Source organism: Cucurbita pepo, chromosome LG12 (assembly GCF_002806865.2).
Source record: "Cucurbita pepo subsp. pepo cultivar mu-cu-16 chromosome LG12, ASM280686v2, whole genome shotgun sequence".
In the NCBI taxonomy this organism is placed as follows: domain Eukaryota; kingdom Viridiplantae; phylum Streptophyta; class Magnoliopsida; order Cucurbitales; family Cucurbitaceae; genus Cucurbita; species Cucurbita pepo.
In genome coordinates, this window is record NC_036649.1 from 6,123,895 (window position 1) to 6,140,150 (window position 16,256).

Genomic DNA, 16,256 nt, shown 5'->3' on the forward strand with positions numbered 1-16,256 from the left:
TAAAAATATTTAGATGAAAATAGTATAATATATTATAATATTATTTTCTTCGCCTCCAAAATTAAATATAATTAACTTAGAATTGTCATTTTTTTCTCGCGTTTAATTTTTATTTTGTTTATTTAAAAATATTTTTTAAACTCTTTTATTTACGAGTTATTCGATTATTTAATCTTACATTAAAAAAAATAAAAAATAAAAAAGAACATTCGAGTATGAAATTAAATTGATGGAGAGCGTAGTACAATTATTGAGATTAAAAATCGTCGGTCGTGGAATAAATGATATGGGAACTAACTACGGTCACCGACGAAACGTAAAAGAGTACACGTGTCGGAATGTTATTGGGTTGTGTTGTGGGGAGGGAGACAGCAGGATGAATAAATTATATTTGAAAGAGAAGGTGGTGTCAGAGGTTTGGTTACAAATAAACTACCAAATCTTGAGGGCCGCCATGACGTGGGTACGTTATGGCGCCATTCCTTTATGCTCCATAGATCATCTTTTAAGCCATTTTTTTCAAAAATAATAATTTTACATTCTCTAATTTGATCTGATTTTTTTTCAAATCGACAATAAACGGGTGTTTTTTTTAACTTAAACACCCTCGAAGAGAGAATATGAGCCCTTATAAAAAAATTGGACGGTAAACTCTTTATCTATTAATTGTTAGAAGAACACGACTCTCGACAATGGTATGATATTGTCCACTTTGAGCATAAGCTCTCATGGCTTTGCTTTGGGCTTCCCCAAAACGCCTCATACCAATGGAGTTAGTATTCCTCACTTATAAACCCATGATCATTCCCTAAATTAGTCGATGTAGGACTTCCATCATCCAACATTAATAACATGAGGGTTGGGGACTGAGACGAGTAGAATGTTTGTAGAGGCTTGAAGAGGGGCTTACTAATGCTATCGAGACTATTATACCATGTAGCTTTCTTTAGTATTGTGTCGATCTGTTGTAGCTCGATCGTGCCAGTTAAAAAACAAGTAGAATATTTATGTGTTCACTGTTAAGAATTAGAAGGCATTGATTTTTCAACCCACATAAAAATTCTTCACCAAATTGTTGTTGATTAGTCAAAAAATCCAACTGGGTCGGCTTCTTTTTTGAACTTTAAAATCAATATCTAGTTTATTCGCAGGGAATCGTTTGGACTTATGGCTGAATAGGAGTCAAGAGATTTGAGTATCAAAACCGTTTTTAAAACCTTTCCATTACTCTTTTTTTTCTCTCTCTCTCACAGACTCGGATCGATTAACTGCGTCGATCGAGGAGCCCTTCGATAACCGATGACGAACAGGGCGTGCCGTATTGGTGTTCTTAAACCTCTGAGTATCCATTTGATCTGTATAATCGCTACACTCTCTGCTTCGCTCTGATATCTCTCATTTTGGGGAAAAAGAGGAGGGATCCGATGAAATCTGCGGAAGCTTCCTATGAATTTGGGACTCTGATGGGGTTTCGATTACTGTTTCTACTGTTTGAAATTTGTTTTGCTGTTGGTTCTTTCTCTGTCTGTGAAGCTGCAGGTAATGGGTTTGGTTTGGTTTGGTTTGGTTCTGTAATTTCTGAATGTTGTGATCATATAGTTTTCATGAATATTGATTCTGGAGTTGAATTGGGATGTGGGTTTGATCTGAAACGAGATGGGATTCTGTTGATTGATCAGTTTTCTGGGAAGAACAATATGATTATCTTCATGCATAGAGTGTTTGTTTGTTTGTTTGTTTCCTTTTGTATCCACCAATTGGATGGTTCATGAACTAGAAGAACAATTGAGATGCTGATCACTAGCTGTTTTTTACCTTGCATTCTAGATTGGTAAAATCCAACAAACTCGTGCCACGAGGTCCCATGTCGTCGGTTTGAGTGGAGAGGGGAACGAAACATTCCTTGTAAGGGTGTGGAAACTGCTCCTTAGTACATGCGTTTTAAAACTGTGAGGTTGACGGTGATACGTAACGAGGCAAAGCGGACAATATTTACTAGCGGTGAGCTTGGGTTGTTACAAATGGTATTAGAGCTAGTCATTGGGCGGTGTGCTAACGGAGACGCTGGTCCCCCAAGGGGGGTGGATTTTGAGATCCTACATCGATTGGAGAGGGGAACGAAACCTTTCTTATAAGGGTGTGGAAACCTCTCCTAAGTAGACGCATTTTGAAACCGTGAGGATAATATTTACTAACAGTGGCTTGGACTGTTACAAATGGTATTAGAGCCAGTCACGGGCGGTGTGCCAACGGAGACGCTGGTCCCCCAAGGGGGGTGGATTGTGAGATCCTACATCGATCAGAGAGGGAAACGAAGTATTCCTTATAAGGGTGTGGAAACCTCTTCCTAGTAGTCCTGTTTTAAAATCGTAAGGTTGGCGACGATACGTAACAGGCCGAAGCGCGGTGGACTTGGGCTGTTACACAAAATATGCATAACTTACTTCATATAATCTTTGCTTGCATAGATTTTGTGTTGGAAAACATGAATCTGAAGCTAAATGAGAGTTAATTGTGTTGAGTGGTTTTGTTCCTTATAATGTCACAGACAATGCTGTCACTCCGACATCTCATGGCTTTGGCAGGAAACAGCATGGCAAGTCGGATAATGCTGTTCTTAGCAAACCATTTAAAAGTTCATCTCTTCAGATCCATTTTGGTGTCTGTTTCTGAGCTTTGAAATGGAATATCTTGACAGTGATCACATGAACAGTAACGTTTACTTTTCTTCTGATGTAGCTATTCAATCAGTTGATTCAAGTAGAGCTCCTAGCATTGCACTTCCTCCTACCATGTCTGCTAAGAAATGGGGGCATGCTCATGCATTCTCACCATTCATCAATTTTCATAAACTACACCATTCAAGAAGGAAGTTCAGAAACAAACCTCCACAACCTTCCTATCATGCATCGCCCCCGTCTAGCAGCCTGCAAGGTCGAGAATCTCGAGATATATTAGTTCGTCTTTTGAATCTTATCCATTTAGATTTATAGAAGTATCTTGTGATAGCCCAAGCTCACCGCTAACAGATATTGTCTTCTTTGGGCATTCCCTTTCGGGCTTCCTTCAAGATTTTTAAAACGCGTCTACTAGGGAGAGATTTCCACACCCTCTCCAACCAATGTGGGATCTCACAATCCACCTCCCTTCGGAGCCCAGTGTCCTCGCTGGCACTCGTTCCCTTCCCCAATCGATGTGGGACCCCCCAATCCCCCTTTCGGGGCCAAGCGTCCTTGCTGGCACACTGCCTCGTGTCCACACTCTTTCGAGGCTTAGTCTCCTCGCTGGCACATCGCCCAATGTGTAACTCTGATATCATTTGTAACAACCTAAGCTCACCACTAGCAAATATTGTCGGCTTTCCCTTTCAGGCTTTCCCTCAAAGTTTTTAGAACTCGTCTACTAGGGAGAGGTTTCCACACCCTAATAAATAATGTTTCGTTCTCCTTCTCAACTGACGTGGGATCTCACGTATTCACTATTGAACTTTCAGGCCCTGCTGCTGTATCTCCATCTTCAGCAAGAGGGAGGTTGCCCGGACCTGCACCATCTCCAACGATTCAACCCGACCACTATTATAGTATGACAAAGAGATCCGAGCTTTAGTTGTAACCTTGAACACTAGTGCCCTCATTTATGGTATGGTGATGTTTTCTTTCTCACAGTGCCCATTCCAGCTCCCACAACTTCTCCTATGGGTTCTTACAAGAAGAAGAAGAGCATGCCACCATCACAAGCTATGATGCTACCACCTCCACCTCCTAATGGGGGTAGGCACATACTTAACTCTTAGTATTGCAAATCAAATTATCTGTAACTTAACCATATGTTTTGCATTCCACAGATTGTACAATATCATGTACAGAGCCATTGACGTATACGCCTCCCGGGATGCCATGCGGTTGCGTGTGGCCAATTCAAGTCAAAATCAGCCTCAACGTTGCAGTATACACATTTTTCCCTCTGGTTTCAGAACTTGCAGAGGAAATTGCTGATAGTATCAGTCTGAACCATAGCCAAGTTCGAATTATGGGAGCTGATGCTGCAAGTCAGCAGTTAGAAAAAACAACTGTTCTCATCAACTTGGTTCCAAGAAGATCAAGATTCGATCATAACACGGCCTTTTTTATATATCAGAAATTTTGGCGGAGAAAGGTATCAATCAAAGCTTCTTTGTTTGGTAGATATCAAGTACTAGATGTCAAATATCCAGGTTAGCTCTTGATCCTTCATCTTTTGGTCTTGAATATAGTGAATGTGGAAAAGTGAATGTAGTGCATTGTTTACCTGATGAATGATGAAAGTTGTGTGAAATCCCACGTCGAATCGATTGGAGAACGAAATATTTCTTATAAGGGTGTGAAAACCTCTCCCTAGCATATGCATTTTAAAAATCGTGGGGCTGACGGCGATACGTAACGGGTCAAAGTAGGCAATATTTGCTAGCGACGGGCTTGGGTTGGTACAAATTCAGAGCCAGACACCGAGTGGTGTGCTAGCGAGGACGCTAGGCCCCCAAAGAGGATGGATTGTGAAATCTCATATCAATTGGAGAAGGGAACAAAGCATTCTTTATAAGAGGGTTGAAACCACTACCTAGCAGACACGTTTTAAAAATCGTGAAGTTGATAACAATACGTAATGGGTCAAAGCGGATAATATCTACTAGCGGTGGACTTGGGTTGTTATAAATAGTATCAGAGCTAGACACCGGGTGGTGTGCCAGTGAGAACGCTGGACCCCAAGGAGAGTGGATTGTGAGATCCCACATCGGTTGGAGAAGGGAACGAAGCATTCTTTATAAGGGTGTAAAAACCTCTCTCTAACAGACACGTTTTAAAAACGATAACAGCATGTAATAGGTTAAAACAAACAGTTAGCGCTGGGTTTGGGCTGTTACATGTTCTCATTGTTGGGTTTGGGCTGTTACATGTTCTATAAAACAATTATGCACTGTGAATTTCTTCAACAATCTGAGAGGCATACTTTTCAACAATGTTTCTTTTCTGATTAGCTCTAGCTGATGCAGGTCTTCCGCCATCTCCTCCGTCGGCACCTTTAGGTACTTCCTCCATTAATGATGGTTTGAACACCAGCAATATTAATGCAGGAAATGCAATTAAACCGTTGGGAGTCGACGTGCCGAGACGAAGAAAAGAAGGGCTTGGCAGGAACATGATTGTGGTGATTACTATATCATCGTTCACTGCCTTTGTCATGTGTGTTGGACTTGCTTGGCTTTGCCTTTTGAGATGCAGAGTGCCTGCACATCATCCAGCACACATTCCACACAACCTGATAGCCTCACCTGCAAAACCCCCAGGTAACCATTGTTCCCTCCACAGTCTCCGCCCTTGTTTTATTCCTAAACTCAGTTTAGGACTCGAGCAATTTCTACAGGCACGGATGGATCGAGAATGGCTGGAAGTGAACTGGGTTCTTCGTCTATGCCTCTCAACGACGATCCTATGACGTATATCGGGGCAGCAAAGCACTTCACCTTGAAAGACATGGAGAATGCCACTGATAACTTCGACTCTGCAAGAATATTAGGAGAAGGTGGCTTTGGAATTGTTTACAGTGGCCGTTTAGATGATGGAAGGGAAGTGGCTGTGAAGGTTCTTAAAAGACATAATCAACATGGTATTCAGGAATTCTTGGCAGAAGTCGAGATGCTGAGCCGTCTACACCATAGAAATCTAGTTAAGTTGATCGGAATTTGTACCGAAGATCGAAATCGTTGCCTGGTATACGAATTGGTTCCTAATGGAAGTGTTGAATCACACTTACATGGTGAGCAACTTTCTGCAAAATCTTGAGTACCTTACATGGTTTGACATTCATATTCAACTTGTTTTGTGATGATTCCAGGCATTGACAAGTTAATCAGTCCACTTGACTGGGATGCCCGCTTGAAGGTTGCCCTCGGTGCTGCTCGAGGCCTAGCCTATCTGCACGAAGACTCCAATCCTCGAGTCATTCATCGAGACTTCAAAGCTAGCAACATCTTGTTGGAATGTGACTTCACACCTAAAGTTTCAGATTTTGGATTAGCTAGAACTGCACTAGAGGAAGGAAACAAGCACATCTCAACACATGTTATGGGAACTTTTGGGTAAAAAACTGAAGTTCCTTCAAATTCACTTACTTTCTCAACTCCATCAACATTAATCTAATACAGTACATTACCTTCTGGTTTCCAGTTATCTAGCTCCAGAATATGCAATGACTGGCCACCTTCTTGTAAAGAGCGATGTCTACAGCTATGGTGTCGTCCTACTTGAGCTACTTACAGGAAGAAAGCCAGTAGACTTGTCGCTTCCTCCCGGACAAGAAAATCTCGTTGCATGGGCTCGTCCGCTTCTCACGAGCAAGGAGGGGCTAGATGTAATAACAGACCCAGCTATTAAGTCTGATATCTCCATTGATAGCTTGGCCAGAGTAGCAGCAATTGCTTCTATGTGTGTGCAACCGGAAGTGTCTCATAGACCATTTATGGGTGAGGTTGTTCAAGCCCTGAAACTCGTGTGCAGTGAGTTCGAGAAACTAACAGACCAGTTTCACGAAGTTACAGCCGAGACAAACTTGTAAGCTACATGGATAGTAAACTCGGAGGAATTTCAGGTGAAATACTAAACGGTACCAAGACATCGCACACGTTTCCTTCAGGAAAGGAGACGAATGTAGGATTATCGGTATCGGGTTTGATCAAGGACAGGAACTGGTTTCTTCCAGATGGGCATTCATCAAACTCGAAACCATCGAGAACTGGAAGGAAAAAGCACCTGTGGCAGCAGCAAAGAAATTTGACATGGCTTTTCTGCTAAGTTTTGGCCTGGATTTCATTAGTTTATGTTCATCCATATCTTGCATTGCAAACTCTTGAAGTTCAAAGCAATTGCATTTCTGAGGCCTTTAAATTGTGGCCATTTTTCTAGATCAGTTCTTGGAGTATTAATTTCAATATAATCGACATAAGCAGTAACACAGACAAGGCCTGAGAGAAGATAATTAACAATAATCCAATACAATTAAAAGAAATGGACAAAGAATTCATTGAATAAAAGCAAACAAGTTAGATCTTCCACTTGAAAGTTATTCACACTGTCATCTATCAAGATCACAAGATACATGATGATACGTACACAACTACAGATGCACAATCACTATAATCTAGCTCAGACATAAAGAACAAGTCTAGTTGAGACCAGTCTCCTTCTTCTTCTTCCCTCCCTCATTTTCTTCCCGTGCATTAAAAGAATGAAAACACACTAACTATCAAGATAATACAAAACAAAATGGAACCAAGTAGCTGAAAGAGACTAAATGTAAAGAATACTTATCATATTAATTTTTTTGTAATTTCCAGGCAAGCCAGAGATCTGTATACGTCCACTGTTCTTTAAGAATCAAGACACCAGATCGATCACTCTTTCACTAACAACTAACACTGCTTCTTTATGCTTCCTATGTTCCAGCTCTCTTTCCCAATCTATCCATTAAGATTTTCAGGCCCATGTACCTGCATACACAAAAAAAAAAAGGTACCCAGATGTAGTTAGCTGCTCTTCTTCATCGTTCTTCTTTCGAAGAGCGTGGTAGCCCACAAACAGATGTTGATTACACTATACCTTCCCATCATCATAACAGTAGCTTGAGGATTGGTGCCCGGGGACTCGCTGAATGTTGAACCATCGATAATACGCAGTCTAGTTACACCGAGAACTTTAAGGTCATGGCTCACCACCTTGTCCACTAGACACCCTCCATGGTAGTGCCAGATTGTGATCACAGTGTCTTTACAAAACTGCTCCAAGGACTTGGTGTCATTGGTATGCTTGGGTATGAGGTTGATGTTGGCCTTTACACTAATGTTAAGCAGCTTGTCTAATGTTTCCTTATCACACTGTGTAAAGTTCGTGAAGTATTCAGAATCTGCAATCTTTGTAAGCATTCGAACCCCTTCAACGCAGCGATGAAGATCATATGGATGATGAAAGTAGTTGAAGGTCACAGCGGGATTGTCGTCAATGTTAGTGTTGATCAATCTCAAGTGTCCTTTCGAGAAGGGATTTGCTACTTTTTCTAGAATGAAACCTCCTTTAAATGCCTCATGGGGTAGGTCTCGTTTACTTTTGATGTAATTTTGAATGGCTTCAGGCGTTCTTTGTTTTGGAGGAATGGTGGATAGCTGCCCAATCTGGTAACACCCACAAAATTAAGTATCATACAGAATCAACATCTTTTTTACATTTGTTCTACTTTTTTCACGTGCAAAGATAACTTTGTTCAACTCAAAAGTCTTCATTTCAAGAGGCAAAATCATAAACTCGGTTAAAAGATTGGTAGCAATAAAATATAAAGACAGTTCTTCAGTTCTCTCCACGTTATTTATCTTTTAAAAGTAAAAGGGAGATGTTTAATTTACCTCAGCTGACAGCAAACCATGGTGGCAATGAATACTTTCCCCCGACTGCCCAAATCCACTGCTAGATTCAATATAAACGCCCCGCTTTGTGATTCCAACTGCTTGTATAAGTGACTGCTGAACTGGTCTGTTGCTTGGAACAAAAATGGAGTTCAATGGGTTATCAGCCATGTCTTTTCCAACAAACTCATTGTGTAGCACCATGGAGATGTTCCACTTTTCAAGATCATCCCTGGGACCAATTCCACTGAGCAACAGCATTTGTGGAGTCGCAATTGCCCCACTGGATAATATAACTTCACTCTGCCGCCTGCTTGATAGAAAAACTTTATGCTGATTACCAGTTTCATCCTTGAATACGACCCCAATCGCCTTCGGTTCTTTACCTGAACATTCAGAATTGTATTTATTTGATTAAAATGTTCCCAATTGGCGTTGAACTTTCAAATTTGTGTCAATCTATAGTCATTGCACTTTCTAATATCTCCATTAGTTCACATTTTTACGTAGTGTAGTGATTGTATTATTTAAAGATTATGCCGCAGGCTCATTTTGGGCTATTTTCCTACTTTATTTTATCTCATCCAAAAATCGAAGAAGATTCATAATTCACACCAATTTCAAATCATCGTAAGTTGTTCTCCAAAAACTACATAACCTACTAAAATGATCAACTACCGGGGACTTATTCTGACAAACAAGTTAGTGATAACAACCTAATATCGCTACAAACAACCCTTTCAAGACTAAATATCCATGCTGATAGTATGCAATGTAAAAAAATTCACCATAATTTCTCAATCAATTAGGCAAAGTAACGAATACAAATCCGCAGAACCGCATGCGCTTTAGGGAACTAACAGGCAAAAACAAAATCATGTAACAGAATGAAGCAAACGAACCGTGAGTGGTGTCAAAGATGAGTCGTTGAACAGTGGCGTGAACCAGAACCGTTAGGTTATCAGGATTCCCTGACGGTAAGAGTTCGGCGGTGGTGTGACGGCGGCCGAAGCGGTCGAAAATGGTCCCTCCGACTTTGGTGCCGTAGAGATGATCGTAGGTGAAACCGTTGAAGGGCGAGATTCCGACGTCCAATAGACTGTCGGTGAAAGTCTTCTGCCAATCGGTGAGCTTGGGGCGGTGAACGATCCGCTTCTCCACCCATGAATACGATTCATTCACCAACTGCTCATCCCACCCCACTCTCTTTATAAATCTGCAAATCCCCACTAATTATAATTATTGGGACAAATAATTTTATAATTTTAATAAAAATATTGTTAAATTGTAAAAATAATTTATATTTAAATATGCTCGTCATTTTTACGCATTTTATTACGTCAATTCTCATAAAATGGGGGAAAAAAAATAAAAAAGATTAAAAAAAAAAAAACAATTACAAAATATTTTAAATTGATTTTTTTAAAATAATGAAATTAACCATTTTTAATAGGGAAAAATAAATTTGATAACAAATTAAAATATCATGATTAAATAAAAAATAGATAAAACAATAATTACCTTTTTTAAAAAATTAAAATTTAATATTTAATTTCTATCATTATTAAAATTAAAATTGAGATAGTAAATAAAATATCGATTATTATTTCCGGGTAAATAATTTAATATTCGAAATAAATATTAAAATTGATGGAATACATTTCTATCAATATTTTTAATTAATATTTTTGAAATAAATTTAGAAATTTTAATTAATATTATAATTTGAAGGATAAAAAATGGATATTTAAAAGAAAAGAAAAAGAATTTAAAAGATGGTGGGAAATGAAGTACCTTGAACTTGCTCTGGTGTAGAAGCCGGCATTAATGGCGGAACCGCCGCCTAAAACCCTAGCTCTCGCGTTGATAACTCCGTCCGTCGAAGCGAAGGCCTGAGAAGCCGAGGTCGGAGAAGTGTCGGCGAGGCCAATGTGGAAATTTCGAAGTAAAGACACATTTGCATTCGTGAAAGGAACGCCGCCTCTTTCCAGTAGCAGCACGCTGAAGTTTTGTGATAATGTCGCCGCCAATGGACAGCCGGCGGTGCCACCTCCGACTATTATGTAATCGTATCCTTTCTCTCTCTCATGGCCGTCCCGATAGAACGAGCTTGCGCGCTTGATGAACGGGTATTGTGATTTCACCCAATTTTCCCTACCTGCACTTGCACAGTTTTTTTTGCATGTTAGCAATGCGAAGAAGAGGTGATTTCGATTAAGAGAGGAGCTCAAAACTCTGTTTTTGTTTTGTGTATGGATATTTTAGGGCAAAGTAGATGAGAAAAGCCAGTGATTCTTTCTCTCTAATCCTAGAAATGTGAACCCAAACTACAATAGGTGTCGCTCTGTTTTGAAGATTTTTTAAGCGAACTTTGATCAGAAATGAATTGAAACAGGGATTTGTTGTAGTAGCTACATTGTAATGGAAGATATCAGAAAAACCAACCTTGACAAGAAGAGAGGAGGTGTAAGAGGCAGAGGAGAACAAGGAAGAGAAAGAGCTTGACTGTCCCAACCAACGCCATTGAGTTGCAGACAAGGCAAAAGACAGTAGCAGTAGCAAAGGATGCTGCTTCTTCCAAACCTGTATGTGGCTTCTCCTGGTTGGCCTTGGTTTGTGTGTGGGTCTCAGATTTATACGCAGAAAACAAACTCCAAGAAAATTATGTGTGGGGGTCTCCGATTTATTACACATCCATCTGGCAATGAAAAAGAAAATGAAAGAGGGAAAAAAATTATCATGTAGCTACTGTATATATGCATATTTAATGATGGATTCAATGTTGCAGTTGGGGTTTTGGATGGCTGCTCTTGGATCGTTGGATGATTTCTTCTGTGATTTGATCATGGCCTTTCATGAATACTTGAAGACAGCTCATTCATCAATCTCCCCTTTAAACTGTATGGGTACGTATATTTATTGCTTCGGTAGCTACCAGTTGATATGGTCTAGTTTGAGTGATTTGTAAAAAACTGATGGGTGAAAAGGGAAAGCCACTATGATATTTTATAATCTTCAGAATTATAGCCGTAGGGGGACTAGTTTTGAGGTAGAAAAGGCTAAGTTGAAGATAGGAGATTGGGATTTGAAAATTGAAGTGTTGGTTATATCAATTTATGGTACCGAATTTCGTTTGTTGAAGAACGAATAGCCTTTTGACAATAATAACAAGAGAAAACAACAGATTGAACTAGTCCAAATCTTTATTTGGAAGTTTTTTGTCCGCTCAAGTTCATGTCTAGTTCTTTATATATTTAGAAGGAAATGACTTGATTGTATTAAAGTTTTTGAACAATGAGAGGACAAAACCGACGGTTTGAGGAAGCTAATTTAGAAGATGATCATGAGTTTATAAGTAAGGAATACATGTCCATGTGCATGAGGCCTTCTGAAGGAACCAAAAGCAAAGCCATGAGAGCTTATGCTCAAAGTGGACAACACTATACCATTCTAGAGGTCCGACTCACCTACTATTCTATAAAAGATTTGTTGAAAAGAAAAGGAAAAAAGGAAAGAAACGATAGGGTTCCCCAGTTTCCACACGACTATCCAACCAAAGGTGCTATTTATGACTATTGGTATTTATGAATTCGTATCAGGGAAGGTGGCGTAATAGAGATTGTTGGGAGAAATTATAGGGAGAGGATGGGACTATAAGTTTATGATTCCTTCATGCTTAATTTTGTTAATTTATTGTATAAGATTTTTATTTAAAAAAAAAAAAAAAAACTGTCCAAAGTGTTATTTTGTTAATTTGTTGTTGAAAGTCAGATAGTGATATTTTTTTTTTATTTTTTTTTATTTTTATTTTTATAATAAAAGTCAGAAAGTGCTGGCCTTGGGTCTCATTTTTTATTTTGTATTCAACATATTTCTTAATTTTCAATTTTGTGTGATGGAAAATTTGTCTAATTTGTCTCTTGTAAGGGAAGCTTAGCTTCTTCTAAACTTTTTTTTTTCGAAAAGAGAGGCATTCAACTGTCTTTTTTTCCAAGTTAAATGATTTTCACTTGGATTATCGGTGCTGAAAGTTCGATTAATTGAGGAAGTTAATTTCACGAGTAATACCTGACAAAGTGAAAGTTCAGGTTGTTAGTTGAATTTCCTTTTTAACTCTTCTTATTTCCCCAAGAATCTCTCTCTCTCACGAATGTTTTGGTGTAGTGGTACTGAAATTCTAGACTATTCTTTCTCTTGTTTTGATCTTTTTCGTTCTTGGGAGAAAAGATAGTGTAATGTAAGTTGCATTTGTTATGGTACTGAAATTCTAGACTCTTCTAGTTGTTGTTCCTGCCTCCTATTTAATTTTCTATCTCAACAAATTTTTTAGGTAATTTTCACGAGGATCGTATTCTCTCCAAAGAATTATTCTTCATTTGTTTTTCTTTTTAAATCTCAATTACATGCAATGCCTTCATTTTGAAAAAGCTTCATTTAAATGGCTAGTTTTCAAGAAATCTCATTTTAAAGTTTTTCTTAACATTATATTTCATATGCTTTGAGATAATTATCCAGAAATATAGCATTGGTGACGAAGGTCTTTTTATAAGTATTTCTTAGGTATTATTTTACTTGATTGAAGCTTTTTTAAGTTTTAGCTCTATTCCTTATATATATATATATATATATATATATATCTACATATACATACATACATACACATACTCGAATATGGGACATATGTGTGGGGTGGGGGAAAGAACATCCCTATGTACAACACATGATATCACATATTATCTTTTGTATAATACTCACCTCCTCATCAGCTACTAGGTATTTGCCATTGGACAACTCTGAGAGTGGAATGCATAAAGAGTGAGAGAGGTAATTTTCTTAAGAAATAAATAGTGCTATCATTGAAAAGCACTTTCCATGGACCATTCTTCAATGTTCTTGGGAAAGCATAAGGACGCATTGAAATGCTAATAAATACACCCAGCTCTTTGTAGAAAACTGTCAATGTTGGAATAAATGGTCTGATTCTTTCTCGAGTGTCTACTCTTTTATAGGTAAGGGAACATAGAGAAGTTAGAACTCAATTTAGATTCGTTTTGTACTATCATTCAATACTGAACGTTTGTTCTACAGTAGGTAACATTATATAAGAATAGTGTAGTCTTTCAATGGTCATCTCTGTCTGAATTGTTTATTGATTGTGCTTTCCAGGATATTTGTATTAATTGGGATTCTTTTATAGTACTAAGTCGTTAATTTCTTTTCTTTCTATTTCTTATTTCCTGATTTGGATCTTGTTCTTTTGAAAATCTACTTCTTTTCATTACTTAAATGAAAGGTCTCGTTACTTGTTGAGAAAAAAAAAAAAGAAGAGGATAGTGTAGTTGATAAATGATGTCGATATTGATTTCCGTCCTGTTGAACTTTGGGTGTCATCAGGCAGAAAACCTTAAGCTCTTAGGACCATTCATAGGCCATCTTTATGAACAGTTTTACATTTAAGTGTCTTAATGATCAACCATCTAACATCCAACACAAATTTTCAACCCTCCAACGTCCAACACAAGTGTCCCCCTTTGTCTTATGTTTTGAACACCTTGCACCACCAATACAATGTGAAGAGCCATATGTTTTCACTGTTTAGGAAAAGAAGCACGGCTTGTAAGCTTTTAACCGAATGACCATTTGTCAAATAGGATCTCTGTCATACATGAAATGTTTTTTTGTTTTTTGTTTTTTTAATTGTCTCAAATAGTTTTAAGTTCGGGTATGGACGTGGGTATATGTGCTGTTATAAAATTGTCTCAAACACATTGAATGATAATTCTTCTGTTTCTAAAACATCTTTTGAAGAATATCACTGTGGAATCTGGAAATTATTTCTTAGAAGCTCGTTAAATTTAAAACAAATCTACTGTCCATAGCTCATTTTCATCTGAACTAAAAGAAAAAAAAAAAGAAAAAAATCCTTTTCTTCTACTTGTCAGCTACATTTATTTTGACAAACAGACCTAGCCTGTCTCATTTAAATCTCATCTGCACCGCTCATGAGAAGCCACTGTGCCATCTGTGAACTCTTGACTGTTTGATCTTAGTCTTCCACTATTTTGTATAATGTTTTGATATTTTACTTGTGAGCGTTTGACCTAGTTTGTATGCATTTTGACTAATCTCAATGACAATTACCGGATCCTACTATATTTGGTGAGCATTTTTGGAAATTAAATTCTCGGTAGGGTACCTTAATTTGAATCTTTCCCCTTTGAACTTTCTTGAAATGACTGTTAAGTCAATTCGATGTGGTTAAGAGAAAAGTGGATGAATCCCATTAAATAAGTTTCACCCAACTGGTGAAAAATGTCATCTCCCACCTTCCACGCAAAGCAATTGCAATTGCAATTGCAATAATTGCCCCTTTCTGAAAATAAATATGCGTTGTTTGGAAGCCAAAATCTGAGAAGACCTGGTTATTATGGACCATATTTAATGGACTCAGTATAGGCAACAAAGCAATTCTGATCGGTATTCAACTATATCTTCTGCATCAGTCATTAATGAGCATCTAAGGAAACATTTATGCAAATGGAAGCCATGCTTTTGGTGGCAAATTTCTCAATATGAAATGGGATGTGGCCTTTGGCTTAGAATTTTACATCAGAAAAGCATCATCCTCTTGGGGTTTGTTCATATTTTATAGCAATATTTCATCCTGGGTGAGTGGATTGATAGGAAAAGGAAAATCCAATTTATTTCTTTGTACTAGAAGATGCCCTTGTAGAACTGTCATTGGTAAGTGTGTCATTGTTTCGTTTTATAGGGGGAACATTTATAGTTACAATTTATGTGACAGAGGCAGACTAATTTATTATAATCAGGTAGAACAGAGGAATTCATTACAACCAACCATATTGGTGTAGATTTATTTACTTTGTTTTTTAGAATATTATTCAAATACAATGTTGGAGAGTTGGCAATGATAGAAATTTTATTGGTGGTGATATTCACAGTCAAGTTGACTTCTACATGCTTGTTTGTTTGTTTGCTTTCACAGCATTTAATTTACTAAACTATGTCAAGGTTTTGGACATTAAATACGGCACCATACTTTTCTTTTTCTCTGTTTGTTTGCTTTCTGCTATGTCAATTTTTACATATTTTGCTTTGTACTTTAAGAACAGATGGGAGCCTATGCTCTAGCACTCTAGTGACTTACCTTTTGTGTTGAAAATCTTTGGTGCAACGTATAACTGGGGTCTACTCTTTTTCTTCTTTTTTTTGTATGGATTTTTAAAATTGACCATGTAGATGTAGAAGTCAAAGGATGAAAAGTTCCAAGGAACATTTTCTACAATGTCTTTCTCTTACAAAATTGTGTTGGTTTATCCTTGAACAGATTCCCAAAAGAATGAACCCAGAATCCATAGCTAAGAAGGGTTTGCGCTCTGATGAAATATATCACAAGTTGGGAGTTCGCAGGTTTTTCGCGCAAGAGTATGGATGAAGAAGATTACTCCTCTAGGAGCTTCCCCATTCAAGAAAACGTTCAATGAGGTTCATAGCCTATTGGTTTAGTTTAGTGTTGCCTAATGTCACGATCATGCTTGTTTAAGGTGTGTTGTCTATGACCGCATGTCGAATTTTCCAATTATGCTTGTCCAGGACGTGTTGTTCATGGTCGCATGCCCGTTCCAAACCCCTTTTACATGCTTTCATCTTAGATAAGTGTTTATTATTTTACGTTGTGTTAATATGGGAGTGTATGACAAGGTTAAAATGCCCTAAAATGTATTATAGGAGACATGACTAGTTGTTACTAATTCTTACTTGGATTATATGCTATTAAAGTCATTACATAATTGCTTTTAGCTTATAA

General features: G+C 37.9%; 1 protein-coding gene, 1 long non-coding RNA gene and 1 pseudogene across 2 annotated transcripts; 2 read left to right on the plus strand and 1 right to left on the minus strand.

The window, feature by feature from the left end:
- The first annotated feature begins 1,037 nt into the window (after positions 1-1,037).
- Positions 1,038-6,942, plus strand: LOC111806847 (annotated as a pseudogene).
- Positions 6,943-7,041: 99 nt separating this feature from the next.
- Positions 7,042-11,005, minus strand: LOC111806850 (protein HOTHEAD-like). The gene is made up of 6 exons (XM_023692350.1): positions 10,874-11,005; positions 10,223-10,586; positions 9,331-9,644; positions 8,429-8,814; positions 7,632-8,200; positions 7,042-7,522 (listed from the first exon to the last, which is right to left on the minus strand). Exons 1-6 carry the CDS (start codon positions 10,950-10,952, stop codon positions 7,468-7,470), a joined length of 1,767 nt encoding a protein of 588 aa, XP_023548118.1. The 5' UTR covers positions 10,953-11,005; the 3' UTR covers positions 7,042-7,467.
- On the plus strand, positions 10,473-16,239 carry LOC111806852. Its single transcript, XR_002816886.1, has 4 exons — positions 10,473-10,557; positions 10,824-11,013; positions 11,217-11,334; positions 15,777-16,239. It is a non-coding gene; the product is annotated as an uncharacterized LOC111806852 (long non-coding RNA).
- The last annotated feature ends 17 nt before the right edge of the window (positions 16,240-16,256 follow it).

Coding starts and splice junctions, on each gene's coding strand:
- LOC111806850 (XM_023692350.1), bottom strand. CDS start 10,952: ATGGCGTTGGTTGGGACAGTCAAGCTCTTTCTCTTCCTTGTTCTCCTC. Junction 10,587..10,873: donor CCTCCTCTCTTCTTGTCAAG/GTTGGTTTTTCT, acceptor GTGCAAGTGCAG/GTAGGGAAAATTGGGTGAAA. Junction 8,815..9,330: donor CATCTTTGACACCACTCACG/GTTCGTTTGCTT, acceptor CTGAATGTTCAG/GTAAAGAACCGAAGGCGATT.